Source organism: Vicugna pacos, chromosome 28, assembly GCF_048564905.1.
Source record: "Vicugna pacos chromosome 28, VicPac4, whole genome shotgun sequence".
Classification (NCBI taxonomy): domain Eukaryota; kingdom Metazoa; phylum Chordata; class Mammalia; order Artiodactyla; family Camelidae; genus Vicugna; species Vicugna pacos.
Genome location: NC_133014.1, coordinates 9,999,979 through 10,021,481, shown reverse-complemented (window position 1 = coordinate 10,021,481; position 21,503 = coordinate 9,999,979). Strand labels below are relative to the sequence as shown.

The window sequence follows — 21,503 nt, the reverse complement described above, 5'->3', positions numbered from 1 at the left end:
GAGTAAAACAAAAAACAACAAACAAAAACCCCAATTAGAAAATGAGTGAAAGACATGAACCACCACTTCACGGGAGAAGAGAAAGGGGCCAAAAAAACACGAAAAAATATTCAATGTCATTAAAATTACAATGAGATATCATTATGCAAATGTGAGGATGGCTAAAACACAAAATAGTGACACCACCGAATGCCGGCTAAGATCTGGAGGAAATGGTTCTCCCATACATCGTAATGGGAATGTAAAATGGTACAAGCCGAAGTGTCTGGCAGTTTCTTAAAAACCTGAACTACCATATGACCCAACAACTGTGCTTCTGGGTATTTCCTAGAGAAATGAAGACTTGTGTTCACAGAAAAACCCGCAGAGCACAGTTCACAGCAGCAGTTCCGCTGTCCTGGTTGAAGCCTTGGTGGCTAGTCTCATGGGAGGCTTCACCAGGAAGCCTGTGCCCATGGCCTTCAGCTGGCAGCTGCCCAAAGATGTACCAGAGGACGTGTAATGTCCTGTGCAGGCTGGCAAATGGCCCCCAAGTGCCAGGTCCCTGCCAGAACCTGCAAACAACCCAAATGTCCTGCAACAGGTTGATCGTTAAACTGTGGTACATCCAATCTTGGGTGGACATCAAAGGCATTCATTACGCTAGGTGAAAAGAGCCAGTCTCACAAGGTCACATGTAGCATGACCCTATTTCTCTAGCACACCTGAAAGGACAGAAGTATAGATACGTAGTACAGATCACTGGCTGTCAGGGGTTAGGGAGTGGGAGGGAGGTGGCTGTGACTCTAAAAAGGTCACAAGAGAATCCTCAGGGCAGAACCGTTCTGGATCTTGACTGTAAGGATGGTCACACAACCTATACATTCGATGAAATTGCACAGAAGTAAATACACTCACACACACAAATGGAAAGCATGTGAAACTGGTGAATTCTGCATAAGGTAGCTGGAATCTATCAAAGCCACATGCTGGCTGTGATACAGTACTTGTGGGAAACTGGGTAAAGGACACACAGGATTTCTCTGTGTTATGTCTTACAACATGCATATCAATCTATAATTATCCCCAAATAAGTTTTTTAAAAGACATAAAATTTAAACATGTGTACACAGCTATCAATCACTAAATTTTGTTTGGAACCAGTAAAGAAAATTTTCCCTCTTACCCCCTTCTGTCCCCACTCGGGACACACAAAGTGTACCTGTTTCTCCTGGTGTCCAAACTAGTGACCCTGGGGCTTGAAGGTCAGAACCAGGTCTTCAGCAAAGAAGATTCTATCCCTGTCAGCAGACTCCAGGGCAGCCCTGAGGTGCCCGAGGGATCAAATCACTCCACCTTTCCAAAGCCTCATGTACATGGAGGTTAAAGAGGTAAAACAAAACTGAGACTCATATTTGCCTGCAGAATATATCAACAAAGCTCACTTAATGTTTAAGATGCTTACAAGATTAGAGTAGTTACTTTCACTCTTTTAAGTCAACAAAAGCAACCAAAGGAGCAAGTTCCACAGAAATGACGTGCTTCGAGTGGAAGAAAAAGGTCTCGTTTGCTAAAGCACCGGGCATGGCCTCGCTCCGCCACCTGCCTGGCCAACCTATCCAGTTAAAACAGAACGTCAGCCACAGATCTAATTTGACATTTTTTCCCCATAGGCACACTGTAAAAAGTAGAAAGAAACAAGTACAACTAATATCAAAAAATACTTTATTTAATAACCAACAAGTACATGAAAAGATGCTCAACATTACTAATCATTAGAAAGCTGCAAATCAAAACCACAATGAGGTATCACCTCACACCTGCTAAAATGGCTATTATCAAAAAGACAAGAGACAAATGCTGGTGAGGATGTGGATAAAAGGGATACTTGGGGCACCGCTGGTGGGAATGCAAACTAGTGCAGCCACTATGAAAGCCAGTATGGAGGTTCCTCAAAAAATTAAAAATAGAACTACTATGTGAGCCTGCAATCCCACTTGTCGGTATACAGCCAGAAAAGAATCAAAAGCTCCGCAGCAAAGAGATAGGTGCACATCCATGTTTGCAGCAGCATTATCCATGATGGCCAAGAGATGAAAGCAACCCAAATGTCCATCAGCGGGTGGCTGGATGAAGAAAATGTGGTCTATACATACAACAGAATATTCTCCAGCCTTAAAAAGGCAAGCTGCTTCGCAGGCTACATGGATGATCCTTGAGGACATCATGCTAAGTGAATAAGACAATTAGAAAAAGCCAAATGCTGTGCGATTCCACACATCCTAGGTCCCGAGCTAAGAGTCGTCAAAATCACAGAGACAGAGGGTAGAATGGTGGTTGCCAAGAGCTGGGTGGGAGAAAGAAATGGGGAGTTGCTTCAATGGCTGCTGAATTTCAGTTTCTGCAGGGTGAAAAAGTTCTGAGAACTGGATGCACAAAAATGTGAATATACTTAACACGACTAAATATACACTCAGAAATAGCAAAGATGGTAAATTTCATTTTTTTTACCACAATAAAAAATATATATTATTTAACCCAATATAGTTATAACATCTCGGCATGTAACATAAATATGACTGAGATATCTTATCTTCTTTTATATATGCTAAGTCTTCAAACTCCAGTGTTTACTGACAGCGAGGGCACACCTCAATTTGGACCAGCCCCGTTTTAAGGGCCCAATGTTCACATGTGGTTGGCCCACTGGGCCTGTGCTGAGCTAGACTCTATCTGTCACCCCTATGTGACAAACCTTAGAATTGGACCAAATAACTATTTTCTGACAGGTGTTGGCAGGGTCTTCTTGTAAGGACTTTCTGGGAAATCTTATTTGGGAAATCTCATTTGTCCTCAGTCATCTCCATGGAAAGGGCAAAGCTCAAATGATTCTTAATATCTCCTAAGCACCTCCTCCTCCTCAGGCCTCATTAGGACTTGCAGGACACCATGACCCAACTCAGAGAGCTCACAGTTTACAACAGGGGCCAGTTACCAGCTCTAAGCAAAGCAGGCACAAGCCATCGAGGGACAGACTCGAAGAACAACACAATTCAGTCACCCCCGCCCCATGAATTCAGCCATGCCAGCGAATAAGTACAAAGTTTAAGTCATTTACCAAAATGATGTATGAGAGTTGTTAATAACGAGCATTCACCCGTATCCTGACCTTTCTCAACTCTTATCTGCATCTGCTTTGACTACATCTCCAAAGCATGGATTTGTAGAGAATTCAGTACACAGCGTGTACTAAAAACACACATGGCCGAAGCACACTCCCCAGAGAAGGCACTCAGCCAAACACCACCTTAGTTGGCGATTTTTTAGAACATTTTTTGTCATTGTTTTGTTTCGCCTTTTTTGGGGGGTTGGTAATGAGGCTTTTTTTTTTTTTATTCACTCATTCATTTATTTAGTGGAGGTACTGAGGATTGAACCCCAGACCTCGTGCGCACTAACCATGCGCTCTACCACTGAGCTACACCCTCCCTGCTCTTCATCAGTGATTCTGATTAGAACAATAAGCTCTTCATGGATTAAGAAAAGCATTTGTCAAGCTAATCCTCCCAAGATGTAAAAAGAACAAAATCTGGTGAAAGTGAAAAAAACTGTCTCTCTCACAGAGAAATGTAAAACTCTTTGAACATATCTTCAGAAAAACTAAGGATATGGAGGAAAACATGAAAACTTTCCTGGTACAAACATCTAACTGCTGCACGTCCCAGACAAGAATTTACACTCTCAGTAGAACAAAGATCAAGAACAAAAGTGCAACACACGCTGCTCTCTACCCCAAGTCACTCTGCAGAATACGGTTCTGTGGATGAAGGAAGCCCCAAGGAGGACCTCTTAATAACGTCACATTTGTGCTGCACTGGTTGAAACCAGTCATAATGACCTCTTTGTGAAGAATGTCTTTTGCAATAAGTTTTCAAAAGCTTCACTGAAGATCTTAATCGATATGGCTGAGGAAGGAACACTAAACACGGCTGTAAAGGGGAGAAGACCCCCAAATTTACCAACTTGGCGTATTTCAGTGGTCTTCAGGCACTGGACTATTGTAAGAGTAGCCAGGAAACAAAGTTACAGACAACAAACAGTGTACATTTTATTCTTTAACGCACTCACATCTGAGTCCCCGCCTCCTACCAGCAGCCCCCTCTCCACCCCTCTCCCCTCCCCAAACAAGTCTCCCAAAAACTTAATACTGAAAACTTACCTTGGTGCATTAACTTCAGACAAACTCCTCACAGCTTATCATTTAATCCTATGCCTTAAACTCTAGGTTATCACACCAATCTACTGGGATGTAGTTAATACTATAAAATTACACCTCAGGATCCATTACTTTATACTTCACAGGTTAAACCATAACTTTGCTTAATAATTTGGACTGTGATCTCTAAAGCTGTACACCTGTCATCTCGAGTAACGGTGCTCACCTTATAATTAGCTCGCTAAACAGCGTGTCACCAAAAAAAGCACTGATGCCTATATCCTTATGTTAAAAAAAAAAAAACATTAAAAAAAAAACCCACCCAAAAAACACTGCCTCATCCACTATTCCTGGTTAAGGAAGGACTATTCCAGGGAAGGAGAAGGTATTTCCACGCATTAAGTTACCTACAGAGACTGATAATAAAAGTCTGCAGGGAAAAACTATAATGGCTGCCAGAGGATCCTTAAAATACACGGGTGTTTAAACGTGCACACCATAAGGCCGCATTAACTCACTTAGTAACTCATTTACTCATGAGTCAAGGGCTCATATACTCAAGAGCGTTTTCAAGGACAGAAAAACATATGCAAGCGCCAAGACCTGCCGAGGTTGACAGGAGCCCAGGAGTCTAGCAATAAGCAGGAACTAAAGGACCAGGAGTAATAAAACTTCCAGCTCTTTTCCATATCTGGGGTTCCTAATGAAGTGCCCCTCAGCGTTCAGCAGGAGACGCGCAGCCAGCATGCACAGCTGCTGGTGTTTCTGTCCTGTCTGCCTGCCACTTCCCAGGTGTGCCCGACCCCGGACACATGACCAACGTTCTGAGGTTCTTCCTAACTCTGCAACGTGGGGCCAGACACGCAGGGTTTATCTCTCCGAAGGTTATAAAGACAAAGCCCCATGGTATTTGCAAATGCAAGATTTGTCTATGTTTTCCAGCAGTTAAGTGTCTACTCTGATGATTCTGTTTTAATTAGCCTTTGGCGTAAGCTTTAATAAGAACCTACGCTGGAGCTCTTACGCAGTAACGCTGCCAACTTACTTGTATCGTTAACCCAAGAAGGGCTTATCTGGACAAATGGTAAATGAGATTCTGGTGAACCCTGATCAAGACACGAAACTTTTCCACTACTGGGGAATACCAAATGGTACCAACACACTCACCTCCCCCTGCCCCCCAACCCAGGTGGTCAGAACTGCACACGCTGGAAGGTCAAGGGTCAAATCAAGCCCGTGGATGTTTTTGTTTGGCTTTCCAGCGTTTTCAAATTCTAAATTAGTTGCTAATGTTTAAACATCAGGAGATTCAGCATCAAAATCTGCATCGTCAGGTTATCTGACACTATAGTAAAACCTACCACCGTGAGACCACACACCCTTCACAGCCACAACTGGGGGCGGCCCGAGCGAGCGGAAGAAGGCAAACGCTGTCCAGTTTGCCATAATCCCCACCAGTAAGTCCCTTCAGCGATGGGACGGCCAGATTTTTCTGGGCATTTATGTTTGCTGCTCCTCCTTCAGACCCGAAAACTGTCTTTAATCCTTGAAATAAAAACCCACAATCTAATCTTATTAGTACTATGTCCAAATCCTCTGAGCAAACAAAATAAACCCAGAGGAATCTGAGTAGAAAACAAACTATTTTTATGGTTCTGTGGTGGTAATGCCTACAGGAACTAGTTCATCTTTTTAAAAATGTCATTTTCCAAAATGATTAACTTGTCTCCTCCTTTTCTTCACACTTTTGGTTAGGTTAGAAAGCTTGCTGCAGTACCTGACGGGTCCCTTTCAAGCAGGTCATTAATGTGTAAATCTTAGCGGTCAGGACAACATGCCCTGATCAGACACTTTAATGAAGGCACCAGGGGTTCGAGATACACTGCCCAATAGGCTCATGCTGGGACCTCAACTCATCACTGCCACAAAACTTGGTACCATTTTTTAAAAATGTTGGTTGGATTTTTTATTTGATATATGCTCCAATTCCATGAAGACATGGAATAAATCACTACAAGAACTCTATACGGGGGCTTTAAATGCTACACACAACCTCTGGACAGATATTCAAGCAACCACACGTCCACTGCCGATTCCCCGGGCAATGCTTACCCATCGCACTGAGATAATGGTTGAAGGCCTGGCAAGGAGGACTTGGGGTTTGTGTTGATTTGTCACAACTCATGGGTGCCGGGCTCCTGTCTGTGTCAAAAGAGAAATACCCACTGGAGGATCGAGACAGCAGAGAGGATCTTCTCACGAAGATGAAAAGCGGGGATCTGGTAGCGAAAGGGCCTGGGCTGGCCGGTGGGGCCAGCGGGCCCTGGGGGCTGCCTTGGGGGCAGCGGTCCCCTTCTCCTTCGGGATTACCTTGCCGCTCTGTCTGTAGAGAGGTGGGGGCCCCAGGCCTGAGCTGAGGGGGCCTCTCTGCGGGCTGCAATCGTCCACCTTCTCTGTCACATTCAGAATTTACATCGGAAGGTTGCTTTGCCATTTGGTCTTTTTTTCTGCAAGTAGAATTAATACTAAGATTACCTTATGTCAAATAATAATTACGAGGAATTCATAAATGAGCAAATTTTCACCTATCCATTAAAAGTCCTTAGAATTAATAGCAAACATTTTATAGTCATAACCTACACAGTAACAGTTCTCTATATGATCTAACAAATAAGGATAGAAATACACCTAAATAACAAAAAGTATCATTATCTTTGTTGTGGGGGAGGTTGGAGAGGACGGACTAAACTTCTTGCCACCAAACAAAACACAGCGACAATGTCAATTACTAGCTGAACTGATGCTCTCTCACACACACACACACACACACACACGTTTTAGGAGGCTGCTTGGTTGAGGTCTATTCGCATTGCTCTTTGCTCAGGGCCGACTAGAATAAGTCAGAAACTCCCAGTGGGCTCTGATTTCCCGGGATCAGATACGGCGCTGGAGCACAGGAGCGGGCGCAGATGCAGCGATTGCAGGCGACTGGCCGCGTTCCCCGCTCCGGCCCCATTGTTCTGCCGAAAGTGCTGAGGACAGCAAGTCTGGGGAAGGTTTGGCAAGGGCCGTCAGTCGTAGTAAGTGCGTCACAATAGAGTTTGTAACTCAGCGCGGCTCGGCCGGGCTCCGGCACTCTCTCCGCCCGCGGTCCCTCCCGCTCCCGGCCCGCGCGCCCCTCCTCCCGCGGGGGGTGGGGCAGCGCGCTGCACTGAACCCGACAGAACGTCTTCGAGGTACACCGGCACTGCTAAGTGCACACCTCCAGACTGAAGGGGGTCCCCAAAGCCGTTCCCTGGCGCCCCCTGCGAAGTCCACAAGCAACTCTGCACGCTAGACGACTTCGGGGCGCGCAGCTCCCAAGCCCTAAAGACCCTCCCCTCCGAAGGCAATCGGGCCGAAACTCACGTCCGCCCCTTCCCTTCCGAGCGTCGCGTCCGGGCCCGGGCCCCGCGGCACCCGGCCCGCGCCCTTCGCCGACCTGGAGCCCCCTGACCGTCGCCGCGAAGGCAGCGCGGGAGACAAAGCCCGGGACTCGCGCTGGGAGCTCCCGGGGCAGCGCAGAGCCTGCAACTCGCAGCCCGTCCAACGTCGTGCTCTGCCGGGCAGCCGAGGGCTCCGCGCGCCGCGCCTCTGGCCCGCGCTGCCCCGGCCGCCGCCGCCGGGAACATCCTCCGCCTCCTCCCGCTCCTCCCCTCGCGCACTGCGCCCGCCGCCGGCGGCACCGCCAACCTCCCCGCGCCGCTGGCGCCGGGTGCCCGCGCTCCCAATTGGCCCTCGCGCGGTCGCTCCGCGCCGCAGCCAATCGCCGGCAGCGGCGGGGGCGGCGCCTACCCGTCAGGCCGCCAAAGGCAAGGCGATTGTTGACAAACTCGCCTCCGAACGCCGCTCGGGCAGTGGCGGTGGCGGGAGCCTCGGTGGAGGTTTCCGGGACACAGGGTGCCCACGCCACCCCGCCCCGCCCCTCTGCCGGTCCAGGCGCCTCCAGCGCCCCCGCAGCTCCTGCTGACCCCAAGAGCCGGTCACCTGGAGACAAAACAGAGCCCGCACGGCCGTCCCCAGACTGCAGTCCCGGCCGCCGACCCTAACCCAGGTCCGCTGGGTGGGGACCCCTACTCCAGCTGTAGCACCCCTCCTCCTCCAACTTCTTCCCTCTTTCTCCCGTGCGCCGGGGGGACACGCACCAAATCTGAGCGGCCACCACTGGCCACCGACGCGCATCTCCGCGCGCACCCGTGACCACCACAGACAAGGAACACATCCACAGCCCCCATCCCCGGCGTGCGGCGGGCCCTCCACTACCTGCGCCAGCCCTGAGTAACAGGCCCCCGAGGGCACGGCACCGCCAGCCAGCACTGCGAGTGGGTCGGGCTGCGCTCGGGCACGCCCGAATCGCCAAGACCGCCCGGCCCCATGGACCGAGCAGGTTCTACTGCCCGCCGCTCGTCCACTGTGTGGCCCCGTTGGTCGGGAGAGGCCGTCTCTCGCTGTCTGCGGACTGTGCGTCAGACATCGTCTGCAGAGCGCCCGCAGACCGGGCAAGAGCCCTAGACAAGTCCGCAAGGGCGAACTTAGCTGCCCGAAACCTGGCTCGGCCTGAAGGAGTAAAAGGAAAAGCCGAGTCTCATCAGTTTAAACACCATCACAGTTCTGTAAATCTGGCCGCGCCCGCTAAAAGCCAAGACGCGAGAGCGGCTCGTACCTCGCGACCGCAACTCGGGGGCCACCGGGGCGGGCGGCTGGCGAGACTTCCCGGCCAGGCGCGCAGCCCAGTACGGTGCGGCGTCCCCCAGCTCCGGGGCCAGCACAGGGAGCATGCATTGCCTCTCAATTGGGCCTGAGACCCTTCACCACCCCCACGCGCGGCATCCCTGCGCGAGCCGCGGACGACCCTCCCCAAAGCGGACCGGCCTGGGGAGGAAGCCCGACCCGCACTGATCGCCGCCTCCCGGCAGACGACCAGCCAGACGCGTACACGGGTCTCTGCCTGCACGTGCGAGGGAAGCGGGCAGAAGGTGAAGCCGTGCTGGCTCCAGCGCCAAGTCTTCCATCTGTACTCGGCCTGCTCCTCGAGATTCGGAAGTATTTACCTTGCGTTTCTCAGTCCGAGAGTCAGAGTCAGACATTGGGGGGATGAGGGCCAGGGGAAGGGCGCCGAGGCGGTGGCGGCGGCGGCGGGAGCGGGGCGAACCCAGCAGCCTGAAGTGATGCTGGCCGCAGAGGGCAGGGCTCGCAGGGCGGCTGAGAGAATCCGGTGGTGGCGGCGGCTGCAGCGGCGACGACGGGGGACGGAGCGCTCCTACGCGCTCGAGACCTGGAGGCTGCGCGGAGCGAAGTGAAACCTGCGCGTCCCTGCAGTCCAGCTCAGGCTGGCGGCCCCGCGCCCGCGCCCAATCACTGCGGGCCCCGCCCCCGCTAAGTCCCGCCCCGGCGCGCGGGCTGGCAAGCTCCGCCCCCACGGCGCCGCGGCTGCCGGAGCGTGCAGGCTCCGACAGGTAAAGGCGGGGGCGTCCCCTGCGGGTTCCCCGCTGCGCGCGCCGCCGGCCCTGCCCCAGCCCGGCGTGTTTACTGCAGTGACTTGGGCTGCAGACGGCTCTGTGCGCACCCATCCCCCACCCCCAAAAGTACTCGCTCCTTTCCCCATCCAGCGGTGGTCACCGCGTGCGCATGGAACAGAGGGGGCGCTCCGGCCACACTCTGAACCAGGTCCGGCCACTCAGGAGGCTACGCCGAGCCCTTGCTCTACCCCGGGAGTGTCTCTCTAAGCCGCCCTGGGGCATGCGCCGGGACTGGGTGGGTCTTCGGGAACGCGCGGGTCCAAGGGTGAGCAGGGGGGGTCTCTGAGCCCTTCCTTTCCAGATTCCGGGTCTCTGGGCGGGACTCCCATCTGCAGGCTTCTCATCTTCCTCTCCCGCACCTAAACGCGGTACTCTTAGGCGCCCTCTCTAAGCCACCCCGAAGGGGCACCTAGCTTTTCGCCCCGGCCGAACCTCCGGTAAGAGCCCTTAGTCGGGAGAGTTGAGGAAAAGGGTCAGGAGCGATCCCCGGAGGCTTTTTTTCCCGCAACCCGGGAAGAGAGTGAGCGCAGAACATGTAAAATAAGGAAATGAAAAAAGAACTCGGGAAAAAAATCCTTTTAAGAAAAAAATTAAAAGGGACGAGAAAAGCCGTGGCCTCCAGGTGGGAGAGAGGACAGTGCCTCCACCTGTTTGGGATCCTGAAGATTTGTTGGGCTCACAGAGAACCGCCCAGGAACCGTCCCTGGGCGTACTAAGGACAGAGAAGGCAGCCCCGAGGGCTTCCGGCCGCAAGTGGAGAGCAATAGGGGGAGGGCAATACCTCCCCCACCCCTCTTCCCTGCGCGCCCCTGTCCCCGTCCTCCTTGGAGTCCGCGGCTCCTTTCCCGCTCCTTCCCCCGAGACCAAACTCCGCGAGCGCCCCGGTCCTCCTCTGTGTCCGCACCCCTGTCACTTCAGTGCGCATCCTGCTTCCCCACCTCTGCCCCTCCCTGCACTCCCCTTGTTTTGAGACACCCTTGGCGGAGGAGTGGGGTGCAAGTCCGTTGGGAGGTGGAACATCCCGCCGCGGTAGAGCTCAGGCTAGATGGATTAAAGACTCACTTTAGGGGCCTCCCTAACCCGCACCCTGGCAGGGTGCCTCGGTGCAGAGAAGCAAGTCAGCGAGTGCTGTCCCGCCGTCTGGCCACTTTGGGCAATTTTTATGTTTTGTAAAATACAGAACGTCAGCGTGACAGCACAACCCCAGGGTAAAGTCTTCTCAGCTCATCCTCCCGAAGAGTCCTGAGCGAAGTGAAGGCGGCCAAGGGCTCCTGAAGGGAGGGGCTTGAGGACGCGGGCCGGGCTCCACCCGGGGATTTCGTTGCAGGAGGGAAATGGCTCGGATGTCGACGCGGCAAAGTGGACGCAAAGGAAGGTTTACCGTGCCCGCAGCTTGAAGCTCCCGTCAGTGACTACAGGTGGCGGCCGTAGGCGAACTCTGCGCCTTAACCGCCTGGCGCAGCACCCAGGAAAAGAGACCAACCTGCTGTGCCCGCTGCGAGCCCCTAACCCGCCGAGCGCCCGAGTGCTCCGCGCTCTCGGTGGGGTTGGACGACGCAGACCGGAAAAGAACCACACAGAAGAAACCCTGATGGTTGTCTTCGGCTTCTGTGCAGTTCCGCCGCCCCCGAGTCGTCTGCTCTAGTGACCCTATGAACACTTTTTAAAAACAAAGGAGTTGGGGAAAGCAACAGCTGAATGCTCTTATTTAGGGCACAAGCCGGGGATCGGCTTGGAGGTGGCTGCTCCAGCAACCCAGACTGTGCCGGGGAGCTTCCCGCCCTCTCCCGCAGAGTCCGAGCCTAGAGAAGGGGCAACGTGAGAAGGGCAGCTAGGCATTAGATGTGTGCTCTGGTCCTGGATGTCGCCCTTGGGGACACAAGCACAGCAGTGTCCCCTCCTGCCTCTTCCACGAGATGTGGAGAGGGAGAACGGAAGATGGCTTGGACTGAAAGCGAGAATGAAGTCGGGCGACATCTACGGCCCTCGCAGGAACCACAGGAGTCGCCGGTGTGGTCTCTCCAAGTTCCGAAACCAACTTACTGCGGTGTATTGCCCTGCTCCACCTCCCCGTCCTCTGCAAGCAGCCGGAGCGCCTTCCCAAAGCTTAATTTCTTTATTAAACTTTATCTGTATCTGTGCTCTTCTCAAGAATAGATGACACTTTCATTTAGTAAAACTGTTTTCCCAGCGTTGTCTTACAGTCCATCCGGAAGCTGCCGGCCTGGAGGGACGAGCCCGAATTCTACTTTGCCCAGAGCAAAACTCCAAGCTCACACTCCCCTCTCCCCAACCATGTGTTTCATCACAGAGCCCAAGGGGGCCTGATTCACTGGAAAAGCATCACTCGCTGAACTGAACCTTTGCCCGTGGGTGTTTGCTTTTTGTGCTTTGATTTTTTTTTCCGACCCAGCACCACAGTCTTCCCAAATCACTGGGAATCTGAGTCACACTGACAGAGGGAGGCCTTTGGTGGCGACCGACTCTGGGGCACACTCAAAGGGGAGCCCACTCAGTCTAGGGGGATCTGGTGCCTAACGGGGCAGAGGTCGTGGCCCCGCCCGGCAGGGTTACAGAAAGAGCGTAAAATGCTGCACTCCCGGGGCTGCAGCCCGGCTCCCCGGCTCCCTTTCCCAGCAGCGTAGAGAACCTCGCCAGCCTCAGCGGGGACCCCCCCCCATGACCAAAATCCCTGAGGGCCGCGTGCCAACCAGCCTCGGACCCCGGCTCTGGGCGTCTGAGAAGCGTCGCGGCGGCTGCCGGCGCGCCACCACTCTTCCCACCACACCCGCTATAACTTGGCTCTCAGCTTGGGCCCCCGAGAGCGAGCCCCCTTCGCGGCCAGGGGATGCAGCGGTGCCTTCCAGGCGGCCATCGAGTTGGTGATTCCAGCGACTGGTGAGTGCGGGGAGGTGTGTGGGATGTTAAAGGCGGAGATCACCCTCAGGGCATCGTCTTTCACTGAGTCGCATAAATCGAGCAACTGCAAAACACGACACAAAGGGACAGGTCTGATGTTGGCTCACTCATAAGAACCTGGTGCCCGCGGCTTTACGCCCACTCCCAGGCACCTGCACACCCAACGCCCGCGGACACTAATCTCCCTTCCGATTTCCTGGGACCCAGGATGGTAGTCGCCCTCACATGCCTTTTTCATCTTAGAAATTCCTAACTCTGTGACACTTAGTCGAGCAGAAGCTCAGCTGATTTTGTAAAAGGAGTGTAGGGGAGGGGGTTCCAAATTAGCTGGGGGCGGGAGATCAAAATCTGAGAATTCATCAACTTTCCCCTTTCCAATCCTTCTCTCCCCTCCCCTCCTGTCCCCTTCCCCCACCTCTCCTCCAGTCCTTTCCCTTTTCCTCCTCTCCACCTCTGGAGTGCCTGGGGTGCCACCCTCTGGCGCACAGAGGCAACTGAACAGGAAGAGCATCAGAACAGGTGAACTGGCGGAGACCAGCCCCAGTCCTCCAGACTAACATCTCCCATCCCTAGCTGGCAGCAGGCCAGGAATCTGAAACACCCACACAATGGGACCAGGGTACCAAGGCCAGGCATTGGCACTTTTGTTGGCACCTTCCACCTGGCTGCCTCGGGAAATCTACCTGTGGGAAATTAACACAAAGGAACCCTGCTGACACCCTCCATGTTCTGACAACCACTGGAAGGCACCGATAAGACTTCCCCGCAGAAGGGAGAGGGAAATGCAGGCCAGTGATTTTGGAGGAGCTGCACTGAGTATATTTTTATTTCATTTTCCATGGTTTAGATGGCAGGGGAAAAAAAAGCTACCCAAAATAATACATTGTTTTTCTAAAAGTTGACAAGGACAGGTCAGAAGAACTGATTTCCTTTCCACTTACCAGCTACACACTTTACTCCTCCACTTTTCAAGTTTTCAGCTGGCCGTAAATTTTTTCCACTCACCAACTTGAAGTTAAGCCCCCAGGTTTCTATGATTTATTTTTATGGTTTTTAAAAACATCACTTAGACCAGACCCACTTTGCCCTCATGGTGGCGGTCATCGCTGAGCAACACGAATGCTGTTAAATGACCACAGTTCCTTTGCAGCAGTCCAAAATGCCATTTCAGGTGTTCAGAGACAATGAAGGGGGGTCCCCAAAACAGGGATGTGGGGAGGGTGGGGAAGAGCATGAATTTCAATAGTCCAACAATCTATCTTCCCTTAAAATGTGCTCTATTACCTCAGTAATTTCCAAGGAAAACGTTCATTCTTTACACGCTGTGGTTAAGCATCATCAAATCAGTACTGAAAAGACTTTGATCCTGTTTGCAAGATGCACTACGATGAACTTTCACCAACCAAGATTTCAGAGTTTGTCATTAATACTCTTGACAAATCCCTGACTAATCTGTCAACTCTGAACGTCTCTAACCACACAGTTCAAAACCATGAGATGGTGTGCAAGCCTCTAAACCTTCCACATACTGTAATATCAGTATTCAAGACAGTTTTTCCTTTGGGTTTGCATCACAACTCAACCAACTGTGTCATATATTCAACAACAGGGGAGATTCAATTATTTGAAAGAGCGCCGTTTGGGAGAGAGTATGGGTTTGGTTGGCCTGGTGTCGAACACAGAATAAAGGTCCAGAGGTAGAAATTACAGGAGGCACATTTCTATTCGATATTTTGACAACTTTAAAAATGAGAATAAAATTGATTTTTTAGCAAAAGGAATCCAATGGCTGGTGAAGAAGAGGGTTTCCTTGCTTGTTAAGTGTTCAGAGACCAAACCCTCTAATGACATTCCAAAGAGGAATGCTGGATTGACTCGGAGAGTGTGTGTTGACTGCTACAATTCTTTCTAAACCTAAATTTCCTGGGCTGTCTGAGATACCCCTCCTTTTCGTTTTCTCCATTTGTCACAGACTGCCACACAAACCCCAAAACAATCAGTGTCCCGATGAAAGATGGGGCATCATTCCAATGCGTTTGACTCAGATCCCAGGTGTCTCCCTCCTCTGCCGGTGAGGATGGTCACAATAATGATCATCCTTCCACTTACAAAGTAGGTACTGTAGTCCCACGCTGTGTTGGGGATTGTGCTGGGCACTGGAGTTAGTGTGAACACATTAGTCTCAAGCTTCTGACATCACGGAGCTACTGAGCAGTTTTAAAGACATTTTACAAATATGATCTTCATACAAAGTAAACTTAGGTAGCTTCTAGAACATTGATGATGACACAGTTACAGTACTTCCATATTACCAGATAGCCTTTTAGGACTAAGCAAATTATTATAAAAGTTTAATTACCAAACATAAGCATATCAAACATGCTTCCATACTATAAGCATAAAAAATGGTACACATTATAGGACTCCCCCATTCTGCCAGTATGCAAGCCAGTTGAGTTGGATGAAGCACCCCAAGCCTGCCCATCTCTTCACAAAGAATATTCACTAGCTTTTGCAACAACATCAATGGAGAAGTGCCCTTTAAAAATAAAAGAATATGAGCAAGTTTTAAATTCTTGCAGAATCTTTTTTAAAGGACAGGCCGAAAGCAGGGGAAAGTACTGCTCCAAAAACAAGAAGAACACAAGATCCACTGGAGCTATCCAGTGAGTGGGATTTGGGAATATCTACTTTAAAGAAGAGGAGACAGCTCACAAGGGAGGGACAGTATGTGGATACGTTAATATGTAGATTTTTCCGGGGGAAATTTAATAACATCGGTTTTGCTTCCCACCCCCACCTAGTTGCAGTAGATTAGTTTTTTTCTTCCTCTTTTTGACTCTCCCTGCATTTTCCTTATCCACTTAGGAGAGAGAAGGATGGCCTAGAACAGGCAATGACGAAGCTTTACGGCCTCCAAAGCAAACCCTGCTTTCCATGGCTTTGGTGTTAATTATACAACAGATGCCCAAGGTGCGCGGTACCCAGTGCGCACGCAGTTAACACCCCAGCGATTCCTAAGACTCTGCAGAAGGTTTTCCTGCCTGCTTCCACATCCCCCATCTCTGTTCCCAACACCAGATGACCTCTTGCTGTCCTCTGTTTGTGTGAAGTGCCTTACCCCACCTTGAAACGTCCCTCAGTTAGCCCCGTTCTTGCTCGGGCACTGTGACAATCTTCTCCATCCCTTGAATCTGGGCTGCCTTGTGACTTGCCTTGACCAACAGAATGTGGAGAAAGTGATACTGTATGACTTTCAGAGCTTAGGCCTCAAGAAACCTTGCAATCCCTACTCTCGCTGTCCTGGGACCCTGAGACCACTCGCTGGGCAGAAGCCCCATCCAGCCTGTTGGAGGATGAAAGGCCACATGGAGAAGGAGGCCACAAGGTGCGTCAGCCCACAGCCAGGCCCACTGCTAGATACGTGAGTGAGGCCATCTTGAACTCGGATGACTGCAGTGATCCCGCCTAATACCAGCTGAAGAACTTCGCTGGCACCCAGGCTGCCTACCCACAGAATTGCAAGAAAGACACACTTGTTATTTTATGACACTAAGTTTTAGGGTTGTGTGTTACACCGCAATCGGTAACTGAAACAAAAAAAAAAATTAAATTCAAATTGCCATTCGCTGGGGTCACCGTCAGCTGCGCTTGCATCCTCTGACCTTAGTTATCTGAGGACAATGGGATACTTAGACAATTAAAGCAGTTGACGGGTGTAGCTGGCGGAGAGGCTTCACTGAAAGAGAGACGTCAGTCCTAAAAGAGTAGTTCATACAGCCAAATGAGTGTCCAGTTGGTGGGGTATATGGGAGAGAATCTGAATAGGTCCCACTGCAGGCCACCACCCAGCCCACTTCTCTAGTACAATTTTGAAGGCAAATCACCAGGACTTGCCTCATAACCATCCTCCACTCCTTCAGCATCTCTGTGAAGGGCTTTAGCCTCCAACAAAAACCCTCAGGAAAACCAAATTGTCAAGGATGGGAAAAGAGGACAGAAAATACTTGCAACCAGGGATCCTAAGTCTTGTAAATGCTCACGTTCTCCTGTGCTGTCAGTAGAGGGAAATGGATGGGGGACTGGCCAGGACCAACCAGAGGCAGCTGGTGTGATGGAATGGATGGGTACTTCTTTATCACCTCATTTCTCCAGGACTGGGAAAGCAGTCAACTGTTTAACCCCGCCCCCGAATACTATCATCAAAGCCTTTAAAGGCTTCCCAGGAACTTACAACCAGGTTAAGTTTCAAAGTGAGTCTGTCCATTTACACATAAACTCAGGGGTGGGGTGGACAGTATGTGAAATCCGATATGGGTATGTGGATGCATGGCTTGCCCCCTCCATCCAATTGGATTTTTCTTTATTCTGTCGTGCTGCATAATATTTCTCATTTCAAACAGCTTTAGAGCGTGTCCTCCTTAAAAAAGAAGGTATGTGTCAACACACACGCCTTTCATTGACTGAGTCGGTGGACTCCACTTGGGATGTGACGGTGGCCTGACAATGACAAGCTAAGGGATAGGTCCAGAGATACTTTATCCTGTGATCTGACCCCTCTGAGATGTCTGAAACTTTTCGTAATGATGTGTGCACGCCTGTGTGTGAAACAGTATCAGAATGTATTGCTTCATTTCAGTGAACACCACCTTCTCCAGATGGTTGTTGAAAATGGCCAGTGAAATGGGTATCAACGCACCTCCGGCTGGCTTCTAACACTTCCCATCAAGAGAAAGGTTGATTCAGGAGGTGGGGGTATCGCTCAGGGGTAAAGCAACTGCCTAACATCTGTGAGGTCCTAATTCAACCCCCAGTACCTCTATTAGGAAAAAATTAAAAATTTTAAAAAAGGAGAAAGTTTGATTCATCTTTGCTGTCTGTCTTCATCATCCACAGAGAAGTCACCCACAGCTTCTCAGCTCCATCTGTCTTCACTCTGGAATCTGGTATGAGAACCCTCTCCACTCTTGTCCGTAACGTCTTTATTCAGACCTTCATTACGTTCCATAGATTTTTGCCCCACAAAGTTACCTTCCTTGAGTGTTGTTTTGATCTGATTATTATTCTTTCTAAAAGCCTGGAATCCCTTCCACCTGCTTCTCAGGTTAGGACAAAATGATCGATTATGAACTTGAGCCCCTTAACAGCACTTGATGTACTGAGTTCCCATAGCTAGTTTCCTCATCCACCACTCAAACACAGTCTGCACTTTCTACATGGGCCAAGGAAATTTATTTTGCCTTCCAGCCGACATTCTTTATTATCTGGAACTGGACGCCCGCAATTGGTCATTCTTCCTCAGCTAACACACTAGACCCTAACCAGGTCTCTTTCAAGCTTTCTGTACTTGGTTACAGATTTACTGCCTTTGTAAAGCCATCCTAAAATAGTTGCTATGTTAGTTGCAAGAATCTGGACAGGTCACTTCATTTTGCCAAGCCTCAGTTTCTTCATCTGTACAAAGGGAATATTATCTCTCTCTTAAGGTTTTATAAGAATAAAGTTAAATAATAATGTTAAGTACTATATCATTCATGTTACTATATTTCATTTTTTATAAGATCAAGTAATCATATAGTATAACAAAGCATTTAGCATCACTGGCCTTGTCACATAGTAGACACTAGCTAGACACTGATTCCTTCCATTGACTTTTCTATCATTTTTATTTTCCCAGTACACCTAGTTCTTATCTGTATATCTACGTATGACTCTAATATACATATATTTTTTTCAGTTCAAAAATTTCCATTTGTTCTTTAGAGTTTCGATTTCTTTGCTGAGGCTTTCTATTTTTTTCTTTCAAATGTATTTGTAATCACTCACTGAAGCATTTTCATGCTGGCTGCTTTAAAACTCATCAAGTAATCCCAGCATCTCTTGTCATCTCCATGTTGACATCTATTGATTGTCCTTTTCCGTTCAGTTTGAGATCTTCCTCATTTTTGGTATGATGACTGGTTTTCAACTGAAACTTGGACATGTGGGGTATGATGTTCTGAGACTCTGCTTAGCTAAATCTCTGGTTGTAATGGGCCTCCTCTGACAGTGCTTTGGCAGCAAAAGAATCTATCTTTCTGGGTGTTATTCACATCTCTTCCAAAACTCACTCTTGGGTCAGGAACAAGATGTCAGAGCACAAGAAAACACACTTGCTCTTGGCAGGTGATATGAAACTGTTCAGGCTTCTGTACTACGTGCCAAGGGAGGGCGATGGTGGAGTGGCTGCCCCTTGCTCTGTGAGACCCCTTCTGGCTCTGGCTGCCTGGAAGAGTGCAGCCAGGACTGGGGGAGGTTCCACCCATCCCCTCCACCCACAGGCTACAGAATGGCCTCTCGTGCCTAACCCGGCCTCAAGGAAAGAACAGCCTGCCTTACAAAAAGGTAATAAACCCATCGGAAAAATACTGATTTTAAAGAGTGATATTTGGAGTGTGTTTTTTCAGGAGGTCTGGACTGGTTAAAATAAAAGAATGCTAGCTGTTCTTACGTGCCTCCTCACCACATAGATGCTGCCCAGACCAGGTACCTCCCATAGCAGAGCCGGAATTAACACAATCAGCATTTAATGTAGGTGGGTGACTGTGGAAAAAGTCTAGATGGGACTCTGACCCCCAGATACCTGGGCAATCAGGGGTGATGAGTTTGCAGAGAATTCTCTCACAGAAGTGCACCAGGGAGGCAAGGTGTGGAACTAGGCTCCACCACTCTCTAGTCCCGCGGCTGTGGGCAGGTAACCTTCCCTGACCTGTTCCCTCCTGTGTGAAGTGACAGTGTGTATGTGTCCTAAAGGCGATTCGCAAGAGTGTTCTTGTTGGTATCAATTACTATATCTGGTTAATGCACAGAAATGAAAGCTTTTAACCTTCCCAAACCAGACCAAACCACAAACACTTGCTCCAAGAGAGCAATTACATATACTTTTCAAAAGGAATCTGTCTGCAGCCAGCCTTTACTTTCTAAGGGATTGCTAGATATTGGTGAGCTATTCACGTCATTTTCTGCCTGTTGTTTTTCTTCTCTTTTTTTAGATTCTTATTTTTTATTGAACGGTAGTTCATTTACAGTGTTCGTTTCAGGTGTACAGCAAAGCGATTCATATATATATGTATTTTTTTTTCAGATTCTTTTTCGATTGACTTGACTTCGGATTAGATGTTGAGCCACACACTTTCAAAGAAGGATAACCTTAAAACAATTAATCAACAAATTTTTAAAAAATCTTAAACATGGGTTGAGGGAATAAAGTAGAAGTGATTGGTGAAATGAGGTTCCCCTGTTGCTTGCGGCTGTCACTTATGGCCTTCGCTGCACTGTGACCTGTAACAGAGATTCCGCCAGGTGCTTCTGGCCACCTTTGCCGACCTTTGCCGGCCTTTACTGTCCCTGGTTATTCCATGCTTGTGTTGTTCAATCCTGGTCCTCAGTGGACACTTCATAGACTGATGACACACCTCTCCCATGTGGTGTCTGTGCTCTCCACGCCCCATCCCAGATAGCTGAGCTGGTAAAGGTACCAGGCTGCCTTGATTTGGCCGCCTCCCTGCATCTCCAGCATCTTTATAACATCATGATGCAGTGACCTTTCACCTATATCACCCGAGTTTTCTGTGCTCTGCTCCAGGGCACTGCCATTTGCTGCGTACCTACTATGTGCCTACAGAGAAGGTCTTTGTATCAACTGTCTCATTCAGTCCTCACAACTCTGTCAGGTACCAGCCCACTTTACAGATGAGGAAAACAAGGCTGAAAAAATTTAGGATTTTGTGTCAAGTCACGTAGCTCATAACTGGTACAGCTAAGTGTTTTTTTAAATATATTTTTAATTTTTAAATTTAATTAGTTAATCTGTTTTTAATGGAGGCACTGGGGATTGAACCTAAGACCTCGTGCATGCTAAGCATACACTTTACCACTGAGCTATTACCCTTCCTCCACAGCTAGGGTTTTAATCCAGAGCTTTCTGCTTCCATAGCTCTGTTAACCCATGCTGCCTCTGTCTTTCCCCCGTGCTTCACTGTTTCTGGTCCCTGGAGGGAACGGGGTGTTGCACTGAGGAAATGCCTCCACCACCATGGCAAACGCGTGACCTGTGATGTTGTCCCTAAGTCAGGAGCAGTGTGCCCAAAGTGGAAAGCCTGGGTCTGACCAGCCACATCAGCTCAGATTCTGCAAGAGGACTAGGGCAGTCGTGGGGGGCCTGGGAGGGTTGCCACTGAAGGAAGGTGCCAACGACATTCAGAGCCAGCCGCCATGATGGGAAAGGGCCAGCCTGATGGTCTGGGTGCTCCTGAGACGGACAAGGCTTCAGCGCTGCAGAAAGTAGGCCAATGAGGCCCCTTACAAGGGCTTTCAAGAAACAACAGATTCTCTGCCTGTGGAGGGAGGGCCAGTTGCTGGGCGGATTCCCCTCCAGGAAGCTGAATGACTCTTCTGCGCAAGCCCTCCCAGCTCTCCTGGTCCACACCTTAAGTCACCAACACAATGCAAATCCCTTCAAAGAGCAACGTGACGACTGTCAAATAGTGATCAGTGAAAAGCGCCTCAATCAAGTAATTTCCCTGTGGCTGTTACCACGTGCTGTGAAGACTTTCCAAACTCCGGGAGTACACAGAGGCCATGATCTTACTTCTCTCCCATCCATTCACGTCTCCTGAAGAATTGCCTGTCTCTGTAGATAAACACTCTCTAGAGGGTCACAGTGGCAGGTCTGTAACAGCTAATTTGCCATCTTAGCCCCAAATGCCAGGCCAGTGGTCAACATAAAGAAAAATATACCTGAAACATTTACCCAGGGCACAATCGCACACTGTGTACTGGGAAAGGGGAGC

At 49.8% G+C, this 21,503-nt stretch overlaps 2 protein-coding genes and 1 long non-coding RNA gene across 19 annotated transcripts in view; 1 reads left to right on the top strand and 2 right to left on the bottom strand.

Annotated features, from left to right (window-relative positions):
* Positions 1–9,536, bottom strand: part of BCL2L11 (BCL2 like 11) — a 38,218-nt gene extending 28,682 nt beyond the window's left edge. For 12 of the 17 annotated variants that reach the window (XR_012065167.1, XR_012065169.1, XR_012065170.1 and 9 more), the window contains exons 1-2: positions 7,604–7,886; positions 6,308–6,702 (exon numbers count right to left, since the gene is read on the bottom strand). Coding sequence is in view for 7 of the 17 variants with exons in the window: in XM_072951450.1 (XP_072807551.1) it covers positions 6,308–6,702; positions 7,604–7,866 (658 nt within the window). In the remaining 10 variants the exon portion in view is untranslated. Of the gene's footprint in view, positions 1–6,307; positions 6,703–7,027; positions 7,237–7,603; positions 7,887–9,285 lie in introns of those variants that run through there. The other 5 variants (XM_072951452.1, XM_072951454.1, XM_072951455.1 and 2 more) reach the window with 4 other exon arrangements.
* Positions 7,356–12,118, top strand: LOC140690002 (uncharacterized). The gene is made up of 2 exons (XR_012065177.1): positions 7,356–7,431; positions 11,081–12,118. It is a non-coding gene; the product is annotated as an uncharacterized lncRNA (long non-coding RNA).
* A 426-nt stretch (positions 12,119–12,544) lies between these two features.
* Positions 12,545–21,503, bottom strand: part of ACOXL (acyl-CoA oxidase like) — a 247,466-nt gene continuing 238,507 nt past the window's right edge. Inside the window, 1 exon segment of the mRNA XM_072951449.1 lies at positions 12,545–12,736. Within this exon segment, the coding sequence (XP_072807550.1) occupies positions 12,545–12,736 (192 nt within the window).